At 40.1% G+C, this 13,905-nt stretch overlaps 1 protein-coding gene across 23 annotated transcripts in view; it reads right to left on the minus strand.

Moving 5' to 3' along the window:
* MAGI2 (membrane associated guanylate kinase, WW and PDZ domain containing 2) overlaps window positions 1–13,905 on the minus strand; it is a 630,648-nt gene that overhangs the window by 204,912 nt on the left and 411,831 nt on the right. For all 23 annotated transcript variants that reach the window (XM_087873383.1, XM_087873381.1, XM_087873380.1 and 20 more), the window contains one exon: window positions 11,555–11,765. In XM_087873383.1, the coding sequence (XP_087729509.1) occupies window positions 11,555–11,765 (211 nt within the window). The remainder of the gene's footprint in view (window positions 1–11,554; window positions 11,766–13,905) is intronic.

Consider the following 13,905-nt stretch of genomic DNA (forward strand, 5'->3'; position numbering starts at 1 on the left):
ATAGATAGATAGATAGATAGATAGATAGATAGATAGATAGATAGATACAGGTCTTTGGTTATCCGATCAGAGCACAGCCAAACCCCCAACCAATCAGAACACACCTCCACCCAATCAGAACCCAGCCAAGCTCCCACCCAATCAGTTCACCCCCCCACTGGCAGTTAAAAGGAAGAAACAGCTGCGATCACACACATTGCTCCTAGAAGCACGAAGCCGAGAACACCAGCCTGAAGATGACGAATGAGACTTCGTCGAAACGTTGCCAAGACACCTCCAATTTTACGCGGGAGAAAACCCATATAACCAAAGACCTACATACAAACACCCGTGAAAACCTCAGAAAACATATGTCTATATATCTATATATCTATATCTATATCTATATCTATATCTATATCTATATCTATATCTATATCTATATCTATCTATCTATCTATCTATCTATCTATCTATCTATCTATCTATCTATATCATTTTAAATGATAAATGAACCTATTTATCTACTCGTATTTGCATGCTTTTGAACTGCTAGGTGGGCAGGAGCTGAGGGAAGGATGGGAGCTCACCCCATCGAGCAGCATTTGGGTCTCGAACCTGCAGTATCAGCTTTACATACATACATACATACATACATACATACATACATATATATATATATATATATATATATATATATATATATTTGATTGATTGATTGATTGAAGGCTGCGTTCAGAAAAGTAAACAAAAAGTAACAAACCCACCCCCGAACTTATAGCATCTTCTTTTATGAAACCCAAGGAGCTGGTTAGAGTTATTGATTCAACACTTCTAGTCCACTTCCCAATTTGAAAATGACAAGGATTGTTATCCAATCACTTACAGACAGCCCTTGATTTACAACCATTCATTTAGTGACCATCTGACACTGAAAAAAGTGTCGTATGACTGGTTTTTTTTTTTTTTTACACGTATGACCATTGCAGCGTTGCTGGGGCTAGGAACGGGAGCTCAACCCATCCCATGATTCTCGGGTCTCGAACCCAGATTGTCAGCTTTCCATCTGACAAGCTTAGCATCTTTAACCACTGAGCCATCACAATGAATAACCTTTGCGCCTGCATCTGAATCCCGTCTGCACCTACTATGCTCTTCATTTATGAAAAGCAGAGAACCGAGAAATCACAGTGAAATAAAGAATTGTGGTCAATGCTTTCTAAATGAGGCAGGATTCATGGCGAATAATCCAATCTCCTGGGTTAGATATAAAAAAAGGTAAACGTTTTTTTTTCTCCTTTCTGGTCATGTCTGACTCTAGGGGGTGATGACGCTTCTGTAGTCATGTGGCTGGTATGACTATACATTGAAGCGCATGGAATGCTCTTACTTTCCCACCAAAGTGGTACCTATTTATCTACTTACATTTGCATGCTTTTGAACTGCCAGGTGGGCAGGAGCTGAGCAAGGATGGGAGCTCACCCTGTCGTGCGGCACTTGGGTCTCGAACCCGGGTATCAGCTTTTCAGCTGACAAGCTCAGCAGATTTAACCACTGGGCCATCAGGATGCATAAACTTTGTGCCTGCGTCTCAATCCCTTCTGCACCTACCATACTCTTCATTTATGAAAAGCAGAGAACCGAGAAATCACAGTGAAATAGAGAATTATGGTCAATGCTTTCTAAACGAGGCAGGGTTTATGGCGAATAATCCAAGCGCCTAGATTAGATATAAAAAAGGCAGAGTTTTCTCCTTTCTGGTCATGTCTGACTCTAGGGGATGAAGTTCATCTCTGCTTCCTACCTGGGAGACCCAGCGTTGTCTGAAGACGCTTCCGGGATCATGTGGCTGGCATGACTATACACTGATGTGTACCTTTCCACTGAAGTGGTACCTATTTATCTACTTATATTTGCATGCTTTTGAACCTAGTTAGGTAAAGGTAAAGGTTCCCCTCGCACATATGTGCTCATCGTTCCCAACTCTAGGGGGCGGTGATCATCTCTGTTTCAAAGCCGAAGAGCCAGCATTGTCCGAAGACATCTCCGTGGTCATGTAGCTGGCGTGACTAAATGCCAAAGACACACGGAACGCTGTTACCTTCCCACCAAAGGTGGTCCCTATTTTTCTACTTGCATTTTTTATGTGCTTTCGAACTGCTAGGTTGGCAGAAGCTGGGACAAGTCACGGGAGCTCACCCCGTTATGCGGCACTAGGGATTCGAATCGCTGAACTGCCGACCTTTCGATCGACAAGCTCAGTGTCTTAACCACTGAGCCACCGCGTCCCCTTTTAAATGATAAATGAACCTATTTATCTACTCGTATTTGCATGCTTTTGAACCGCTAGGTGGGCAGGAGCTGAGGGAAGGACGGGAGCTCACTCCATCGGGCAGCATTTTGGTCTCGAACCTGTGGTATCAGCTTTACATCTGACAAGCTTAGCAGATTTATCTACTCGCAATTGCATGCCTTTGAACTGCTTGATTGGCAGATGTGCACACTAGCCGACAAATCCCATGCATGAATTTCCACCGTTAAGAAAAGCGTGGTATTTTTTTTTCCCCCATTTGACAGAGTGGAGTTAAAGTGACCCAATGTATTTTTGTACCATCATTTTATGCCGTCTTGGGAAATCTGCAGGAAAATTCTGAGTGCTATTATGCATTTATTTCGGTCAGTCTAATGCACATACAGCGTGATCCTTGGAGGATGGCCAGGGGTTTAAAATAGAAACGGGGAATGAAATTGATGAAGTGTATATTAGAAAGGGGGAGAAAATGTTCCCTTGAAGTATTTGCTATGTAACCTCTATTACTATTTCATATGACGTAATGTGTTTGGATAACGAACACCGCGAGGGTTCTAAGCGGATGTGTTAAAACTACTCCAACTTGCTACGGCTTCTTGTTCTGAACCATACAGTAATGGCCAAAATTGTGGAAACCTTTTAGGGGAAAAGTGAATTTTCTAAAACTAGCTAATAACACCACTTTTTTGGGGGGGGGGGGAATAGTACCATAAAATTATATATCAATGGAAAGATAATTGAATCAAGAATGTAATGCAACAACTTTTAGGAAGGACTTGCTATTAGAATAGCAGTTACAGTATAAAGAAGAAAAGTGAAACATGTAGGAAAAACGTGATATACAAAAATGATCCCCATAGAAAAAATGAGATATACAAAAATGATCCCCATGTCAGTTAATCCTTAGTTGGGTAACCTTTAGCATGAATGATGGCCTTACAACGTCTTCCCATGGAGTCAACCAAGTCTTTGAGTTCTGCAGCTGTTCTAATGTGAAACCAAGTTTAACTGTATAATAATAATAATAAACCCATTATTAACTGGGTTTTATTGCTGGGTTGTTTCTGACTAACAAGTTTCTTTAGCTGGCTCCATAGATTTTCAATTGGGTGAAGGTCTGGGCTATTCCCAGGCCATTCTAGCAGTGGAATAAGATTATCCTGAAACTCTCCCCAAAAAAGTGGTGTTATTATCCATCAAACCTCAAAAGTATACTTTTCCCAAACTCAAATCCAGGAAGTCCCCACGGGAACTTTCACAACATCTGGATCCCACAACTTTAACACTGATGGCCAATGGAAAGCCAAATGGCTTTCCAGTTATAGCAAGATATACAAAGGACGAGAACGGAGAGGCTCATTCTCTGAGCTTTGGGTTGGTTTCCGAATGTCTCATTACCAGGCAAGGTAACATCTTCAGCAGAGTTTAGGAGATGTCAGTGACGGTGTTCTTCTATTGATAAGGGCTTCGTGTGGTCAGTGGGTCTTCTGAGGGGGAGGTCATGTCAGGTGAGGGTCACATCAGGTGAGGGTCTTTTAATGGGTCTTGAGACCCACTGACCATACAAAGCCTGTCAGGGTTCCGACGGATGCCCTAATTAAATCATGAGCCTCGACTTCCGGCGGCGATCTCAGCGCGTTAGGGATGAAAGGGGTGAAGCTCCGCTCCTGAGTCCCTAACAATCCCGCATCTGGAGCCGAAACAGGCGCTATTGATCTCGTAGTGATCAATAGTTTAAAGGGGAACATCTTAGGACCTCGGAGGAGATCGCAACTTCTCCGAAGGTACAAGATAAAGCCCTTAATCCAGAGTGAGGAAAAACCAGCCTTACGGGGCTGGCCGGAGGCGCTGATAACTGTATAAGAGGGAAGCGAAGATTGAAAGCTATAAGAGGTCATCAACAGAAGATCCTTAACTAGAAAACCCCAAAAAATTACCTGATAGTAAGAAGCAGCGCTGGTGGAAGAGAAACCCGAAAAAAGAAAGAGGATAAGCGGCGACGGAAGATAGATCGGAACGGAGCCATTTTGAAAGCAAAGTGACAGCGCAAAAATTCGAACAGCTGAGTGTACAGTGAGAGTGGAAGAGCGGAAGGAGGTAATTCCTATGAATACTGCGACGAGAATAGAGAATAATTTAAAAAGACTTGGATATTAGTATTGGATTTTATAAATGTGGACTGGATTGAGTGGAGAGAATTGGATAAAAAATAAAACAAGAACGGACCGTGCAGCATCGGAGTGAGCGGAGAGAGCGTGTGCAGCGAGGAGAGCTGGAGATCGGAGGAGAGGAGAGGAACTTGGGCGGACCTTTACAAACTGATCGTATTGGACTTTACTGATGTGGAGTTGCCAGTGTGGATTGAACTAGATAATTCGAAAGAGGAAAAGCTTGTGGGAGACTGGATTGAGTGGAGAGAGTTGGACAAATAAGAACAGAACGTGCAGCATCGGAGCGAGCGGGGACAGCGTGTGCAGTGTGGAGTGCCGGAGATCGGAGGAGAGGAGAGGAGCCTGGACGGATCTCTACAAATTGATCGTATTGGATTTTACTGATTTATACAAACTATCTTTTAGTGATACTTCTTGTGAAGATTAGGATACAAAACTGATACAAAGTGTGAGGGACTTTGACTTTGATTATTTGACTACTAGAGACTGAACTGTTTGGATTGAACAATTTAAATATTGATTAATACTTGATGAACCAGATGATAAGGACTTAAATAGAGGATACAACATTACACTCTTGGGATTGGATCTGGATTCTAACAACAGGAATACAGAGGACTATAGATTAAATTGGATCGTGGAACAATTAAAGTGAATAGGGTGACTCAGACCTTTGGAACCGTATTTGGTTGGAAGAAAGATAAGTTTACATAACACTAAGAAAGATAAGAGACTATAATTAATGGACAATATATATATGCTTAGCTCGATTTAAGTCTATTCTACTATATATTATAAGATACTAGACCCGGAAAATAACCTTTAATAACTTATTAGTTTTTCTCTGAAATAGTCTGTCTAATTTGTCTATTTGAAATTAATTAAACAATCATAGAATATTATCTTTAATTATCTTTAATTAATTTATTCATATACAGTAAATGATTTTAAATAATTAGATAGAATTATAATAATTAAATTGATATTGATACTAATTTAGAACTATTATAATAAAATACATTTTATTTTGTAAGTAATTGAAGAATAAGGTAATTAATGAATTGTTAGAAGCTTACTTTTTCCCCGTTGTTCCCCCCTTCTCTTGCTTCCCCCCCCGCCTTCCTTTTTGCTGTTTTCCCAATATCGTATTACTAATTAGAAATACTCTGAAAAAACCTTGTAAAAATAATCCTGCATCCAGGTTATAAACATTAGACGTGAGAATTTTATGAAATTGTGGGCAAAAATAATAAGCATAATAGATATGGCAACCTCAAACATACCAACTACTATTAAATCAACCAAGAAAATGCCCCCAACCCAAACACTATTGGTGGCTTCCCCGATCCAGCAGAAGACAGGGGAAACAACAGATAAAGAAAAGACCAACATAGGTATTCAAAATATCCAAGCTGCCCTTGCAATGATTCAGGAGGGAATGAAAAGGATGGAAGATAAGATGACCCTGAATCATGATGAAACGAAAAAGAACCATGAACAAATGAGATTGGATGTAGGGGAAATTAAAGATGAGATTAGAAATATAGATGAAAAAATAGAGAAAATTCAACAAAATATAACCGAAAATGAACAGAGAATCCATAAAGTTGAGGAAAAGGCGGAAGCCACAGCTACCAGGTTGGAACAGATGGAGAACCAACAAGCAACAAGAAGCCGAGACACAGAAGATGCACTTACATTTCTTGAAATGGAAAAGGCATCTTTCTACTTAAGATTTCAAAATATAGAAGAACAGAGAGAGGAAGACTTGGGTGAAATTATGGTTGGAATCTTGGCAGAGGTGACACATAAGGATAAAGATGAAATAAGAGGTGGCATCGACGAAATTTACAGGGCCTTCACAAACTATGCCAGAAGAAACAAACTCCCTAAAGAAGTACACATCAGATTCACAAAAAAAACAATGAAAGAAGAAATATACCGAAAGATGAGAGAGGAGACAGTCATGTACAAAGGGAGGGAAGTTCTAACGCTAAAACAAGTACCGAGAAGGGCCAGGGATAGGAGAAGAGAATATAACTTCTTAACACGACAGTTGAATAAACTCAAGATTAAATTTAGATGGCTTATACCAGAAGGAGTACTCATTTCTTGGGAAGGAAGAAAATTTCGAATCGACACCATAGAAAAAGCCCAGGACTTCGCAGACCAACATTTAGGATATGAAGGAGAACAGGAGAGCAGAGGAGGCAGAGAAGATTCAAACCCCAGTGACCAAGAAGAGCAGCCAATAAATAAGGAGGACAAGGAACGGAAGAAGGGAAAGCTGGGGAGGGAGGAAATGACGGGGATCACACAAAGAGTTACAAGAAATACATCAAAACTCAAAATAACAGACAAATAAACAACACCAGGAATGGAAGAAGAACTAAAACTCATCTCTATAAATATAAATGGTCTAAATTCACCAAGCAAAAGACATCAGATTTTCACTAAACTGCAAAAATTAGGAGCAGATATAATCACCTTACAAGAGGTACACATAAAAAAACAACAGAAAAAATTACTCGAAAATAAAAAATTAGGAGTAATGTACACATCCTTAGGCGACTGTAAAAAAAGGGGAGTGGTAATATATGTTAGAGACCATATAAGAACAAAGCCGATATATGTGGACAAAGAGGGTCGAGTCTTAATAATAGAAGTAAAACTGGAAACAAAAATAATACTGTTAGTAGCCATCTACGCCCCAAATGGAAACCAAATAGACTTTTATAAAAAACTACATGACAAATTAAAAGAGCTGGACTATGAAAATATCTGCATTGTCGGAGATTTTAATGCAATTGCCAACACACGAGAAGACTACTATAGTAACAGGAAGAACAAAATCAAAAGGAAGACACTGCCACAAACATTTAAGAACTTGGTACAAGAAATGAGTCTACATGACACCTGGCGAGAATTAAATACTACAACCAAACAGTACACATACTTTTCTGGCCCACATCAATCGTGGTCAAGATTGGATATGGCCTGGATGACACCCCAACTAAGTAAAGAAACACACAACGTAGAAATTATGCCTAACATATGGGCTGACCACAACCCTATCAAAATAATTTGGAAAGGCTCCCGAAAACAAAAAAGATGGAAAATGGATACAAGTATTATAAAGGAAAAAGAGTATCTACAGATGATGGAAAAAGAGATTAAGATATTTTTCCAAATTAACACAAAGGACCAAACGTCGTTACAAAATCTATGGGACACGACGAAAGCATATATCAGGGGCCTAACCATTGCATACCTGGCAAAGAGAAAAAAAGAGAAACAAAGAATCAGGAATGACTTATTGGAAGAAATCAAGATAGAAGAAACTAAATTACAACAGCACCCTAATAATAAGATAGCACAGCAAAAACTTAATTTGGCTAAACATAAATTGAATTTGACTACAAAAGCTGATTTGGCACAAAAAATAAAAATGGCAAAACAGACCAACTTCGAACACGCAAACAAAACTGGACGCTGGTTAGCCCATAAATTAAAAAAGCAAACAGACAAAAGAATTATACACCAACTCCAGGACGAATCAGGAACTTTATTCCACACACACGTAGATAAGAAAAACATAGCCAAAACATTCTTTCAGAATCTCTATCGGCAGGAAGATGTCCCCGAAGACCAAATTCGAAAATACCTTAGTAAAGTGAACATTACACAATTCGAAGAAGAACATAGAGAGATCTTGAATCGCCCCATAACAATGACTGAATTGATTGAAGCTCGTAAAAAACAAAAGAACAACAAAACTCCAGGACCAGATGGAATTCCTACTGAATTTTATAAACACTCCCAACAAGAAATAGACGAAATACTGCTACAAGTCTTCAACGCAGCATTATTGACAGCTGAAATCCCAAAATCATGGACAGAAACCATTATTACGTTAATACACAAAGAAGATTTAGACCGGACCCAAGTTAGGAATTACAGACCCATCTCATTACTCAATGTAGACTACAAACTATTCATGTCAATATTAGCGCAGAGACTTAAAACAATAATCCATAAATATATACATACAGACCAAAACGGCTTCATACCCAGGAGGCAGATTAAAAATAACTTGAGAACGATCATAGATATACTGGAATACTACGATAAGAAAATAGATAAGGAAATAGCTCTAATATCTCTCGACGCCCAGAAGGCCTTTGATAATTTAAATTGGTCCTTTCTTACATCACAACTTGAATTAATGAATTGCGGAGAGAAATTCCTTAAATTGATAAGAAAGATTTATTCCTGTCAAACAGCCAAAATTGCAATAAATGGTGACATGACACAAACTTTCGACATTCAGAAAGGAGTACGACAAGGTTGCCCCATGTCACCTCTATTATTTATAATCGCACTGGAGGTTTTACTAACGGAAATCAGGAAGGAAGAAGACGTGGAAGGCCTTAAGATTCGGGGGGAGGAATACAAACTACTTGCCTTTGCAGACGATGTGATCTTCATATTGGAAAACCCAATACGATCTGGAACCAGGTTGATGACAATGATAGAGGAATACGGGGAAGTTGCGGGCCTCAAAATAAATAAGCAGAAGACGAAAGTATTGACGAAGAATATGACCCAAACACAACAGTTGAAATTAGAGCAAGAATTAGGACTTCAAATAGTAAAGAAAATAAAATACCTAGGTATTTGGCTGACAGCAAAAGCAACTACAATTAAAGAAGATAATTATACCAAATTGTTAAAACAAATCAAAAAAGACTTAGAAATTTGGAGTAGATTACAACTCTCATTGATGGGCAGAATTGCCTCAATAAAAACGAATATATTACCAAGAGTACTATATTTATATCAAGTGATACCAATACACCCCGGAAGAGATTTCTTTAAGAACCTCAACAAAATAACAATGAACTACATATGGCAGGGAAAGAAGGCCAGAATTAAAATCAAAGCTCTACAGGATTCACGGGACAAAGGAGGCCTAGCAACACCAGATTGGGAACTCTACTATAAGGCATCGGGATTGACCTGGATTAAAGAATGGATGGAACTCGGCAACAAAAGAACCTTATATTTAGAAGGCTTTGACTTAATAAGAGGATGGCACGCTTTCTTATGGGACGGACCGGATAAAAGACACACGTACTTCCAATGTCATATAATTCGAGCTTCATTATTCAAGATCTGGCAGGATATTAAGAGAATTCACTATACCAAAATACCAAAATGGTGGTCCCCGATGGAAGCGTTGATATACCCAAACACGCTCGAAATAGGAAAAATGATGAGGTACCAAGACTTACTGAATCATGAAGGCGAACTCGTCTCAAGACAGCAACTCCAAAACTCCGGCATAAATATCGATTGGTGGCCCTATACTCAAATACACTCAAGATACATAGCAGACAAAAAGCAATATGGAATCTCGAATAATTTGAACGAATTGGATAAGATTTTACAAGGCCCACAACAAAAAATGATAACCAAATTATATAACTACTTACTTAGATATAAATTACTGGAAGAAACAGTAAAAGAAAATATGATAAGATGGGCCAAGGACATAGGGCACAACATCCAACTGGCAAACTGGGAGAAATTGTGGAAACAGAATATTAAAATGACAAGAGCCATACCCTACAAAGAAAACCTCATAAAAATGTTTTACAGATGGCACCTAACACCAGCCAGACTAGCCAAAATATATCCAAACACCTCCCCACGCTGTTGGAAGTGCAAAACAAAAAAAGGGACATACTACCATGCCTGGTGGAAATGTACAAAGGCCCAACAATACTGGAAGGACACAAAGGAAATCATTGAAGAAATAATAAACCAACAAGTAGAAAACACCCCAGAATTTTTTTTATTCGGAATGATAACAACACAATACAACAAAGAGACAAAGTACCTCATCATACACATTTTGACAGCAGCACGGTTACTGTTTGCGCAAAATTGGAAATCAGATCAACTCCCAACCAAAGACAAACTAATCTCAAAGATAACAGAATGTGCCGAAATGGATAAACTGACACTAGAACTCCAAGATAAAGAAGAAAGTGAATTCTATCTTGTGTGGCACAAGTGGTATCAATGGCTGGAAAAGAAAATCAGTACAAATATAGATGAAAGATTATAGGGTAGGAAAAATAAAACCGGAAACAGCTAAATAAAGAGGAGATGCAAGATTATTTCTAATCTAAAACATCTGAATTGACAATGTATTAAGTATATATTAATTTATAAAGCAATATATATTCTGATGATGACCAAAACATATATGTAAAATATAGTGTGGGTAGGTTGGTGGTGGGAATTCGTTTGTCTTTGTAATGTCTTTGTATTTTTTTTTGTATTGTCTTTATATCTCTGTTTAAAACTCAATAAAAAAAAATTAAAAAAAATAAAAATAAAAAAATAAATCATGAGCCTCGAGCCAAGCTTCAAAAGAAATCCAGTTATTTATTAGGAGCGTCATGTCAGCACGTTCCCAAGTGAAGCCAGCTCTGACCCTACATAATTTATGCTCCAATTATGACCCTGTTTCCCCCCTCCCCCCAGGGTGTGTCATCAATCATATTCACCAACAGAGCAATTTCATGGGTTGTAGAGGTCACTGCCCTCCGGCTGCTGTAGGTAACCCTGGAATACAGCCTTGAGAGAGATAAGCATGGAATGTGCATCTGTCTTTGGCTGCCATGCCATTTCGCCAGTTTCCCATCCCCCCCTGGACTATGGCAACTTGAGAGCAGGCCAGGGATGCTTTGCAAGTTGACAAAGCCCTAATCAGCAGAAGAACACAACATCAGGGAGGATCTCCAAACTTGTCAACCTTAAGACTTGTGGACTTGAACTCTCAGAATTCCTCAGCCAGCCATCCTAGCCTGGGATTTCTGGGAGTTGAGATCCACAGGTCTTAAAGGGGCCAATTTTGGAGAGCCCTGATTTAAATAAATAATCTGTATAAGTCCCTGTATAACTCTCATTCCATCATACATGATCCTGGCTGTGTCAGTAGAATGACATCATTCGTAGGAGTGGATCCCACTGAATTAAGAGCTAGGAGGGACTTATTTCCTTTTCAACAAGTAGTACTTACTCAATGAAGTAGACTTCCCCTTTCTCTGTGTAAGCCATTTCCCAATTATCCGGCAAGGGGCCCAGTTCATCATTTTCTTCAAGTTTTGGATGCTTAGTTACATCCATTTCCTCTTTCACTTCTTCTGGCTGGCTATAAACAGGAGCAGGATAAGGCTGAGAGGAAGTTTCTCCTGAGGCACCTGTGCTTTTCTCCTCATGTTCACTTGACTCTGTATGAATAAAAACATGGACATCATTTGTAAAAGTGAAAGTTTTCCCTGTTGTGGTCCGCCAGCAGCCTGCGGAGCTGGTAGCGGAGTTGGACAGTGATGAGGCTGAGGAAGAACATGGGCCAGTCCTGGAGTCTGGGGAGGGCCCGGAGGAGGGCTCTGCATCAGAGGTAGAGATGGGGCCAGGGCCATCGGGGAGCGATGCATGGACTCCGGAGCCTCCAGAGGTGGACAGCAGAGAGGCAGAGGAACAGAAGGAGCCTGTTCCTAGTGCACGCATGCGGAGAGCTGCCAGAAGGCAAGAGTAGCTAAAGCCAAAAGGACGACTTGGGAGTAAGGCTATGAGATGATTGGCCCCTCCCTCCCTCCCTCCCTCTCTCTTTCTCTCTCTCTCTCCATCTATAAACTACATAGTTTTCTTCCACTGGCAGTCATTTTTTTCTTGTAAAGTGGTTGTATTCCAAGAAACACAATAATGTTACAGGGATGGCAAGTTTTTTTATCTGAATAAAATCCTCTCGGGATCCTGCAGTAGCTTAATCTCTTTATATCATTATTTTTTTCTACAAACCGGAGGGAATTCCCTTGATTTTTGGCTCCAGCGGCAACAATTTTGCGCTACTACTTTGATAAGTGACTTTGTTTCTACCTGAAGCTACATATGTATTGAATACAGAGACAAATCATATTTGGCGCGAAGTATTTTCTTCACTTAAAGTGAAGGATTGACTTAAAAATACGAACTGCACGACTACACGATATTCTGAGTCGCAAAGTTTTTAAGACAGGCAAATCTTTCCAGATTTGCTGAAAACGAGGTTCTAAATTAAGTCTTCCCTTCCTGTAACCAATGGAAACAAGCCTTGCATTTTTCGGCGACCTACTTTCAAAAATTAAGCTGCATCACAGAAGGAGGATAAAAGCACAGACAGAGTTCAGAGAAGTTCAGAGAAGCCTGCGTGGCAGCGTTTCCACTCTCCGATGTGTCCAAAGGATTATCAACGGTGAAATCTGAACCGGTTTACTAGCAGTTCGCTGGTTGTGCATGCGCATTGCTCACCACGCACCAAATGCAAGGTGCATATAGCATGCGTGCACAGTACACGCCAAAAGGAGGCATGGAGTAAGTAGAACAGCACGTGCACAGAATGGGGGGGGAGTGATCAGCTGTGGCGTGCGATCTTTTATTTTACCTTTTAAAAACATTTTATTTACAACCTATTCGCCCGAAAATGCTTTTAAAAAATGCTTTTAAAAGTAAAAAAAAAAAAGGCTCTGATGATCGCGCAGCTCAGCTGTGATCGTCAGAGCCTTTTTTTTACCTTTTAAAAGCAAAATAGACAAAACCTTCTTCACATGCGCAGAGGGTACAAAATTCATTACTTCCTGGTTAAAACCAGGAAGTAACGACAACCGGGTGGGTGGGCGGAGCCTCATGCCACGATTGCTACCGGTTCTCCAAACCACCCGCCACGATCGCTACCGGATTGGGTGATCCGGTCTGAACTGGGAGCATTTCACACCTGGGTTGGTGGAATAACTTCATTCTTGATGACCACAGGACATGAAGAATGGCTCTGGGCTCCATCTTTACTCCCTCCAACTAATAGGAGAAGCCAATGGGAAAAGCCAAGGGTAGAAGACTTAAGTCTTAGTGGACAACGAGTTAAATATGAGCTAGCAGTGTGCAGCGGCAGCCAAAAATGCCAATGCAGTCTGTTAAATTGCATTAACAGAGGGATATAATCAAGATCAAGTGAGGTACTAATATCACTCTATAAAGCCTTAGTAAGACCACACCTAGAATACTGCATCCAGTTTTGGTCACCACACTATAAAAAGATGTTTAGACTCTAGAAATAAAGTGCAGAGAAGAGCAACCAGGATGATTAGGGGACTGGAGGCTAAAACATACAATGAACGGTTGCAGGAACTGGGCATGGCTAGTCTAGTGAAGAGAAGGATCAGGGGAGACATGATAGACAATATTTGAGGGGCTGCCAGAGAGAGGAGGGGCGTCAAACTATTTTCCAAGGCACCTAAAGGCCAAACAAGGAATAATGGCTTAGGACCTGGTTATTTACGGGACCGCCTACTACCACAAACAGCCTCCCACCGGCCGGTACGCTCTCATAGAGAG

The sequence above is a fragment of the Pantherophis guttatus genome, chromosome 7 (assembly GCF_059756535.1).
Source record: "Pantherophis guttatus breed Tessera chromosome 7, ASM5975653v1, whole genome shotgun sequence".
NCBI classification, from domain to species: domain Eukaryota; kingdom Metazoa; phylum Chordata; class Lepidosauria; order Squamata; family Colubridae; genus Pantherophis; species Pantherophis guttatus.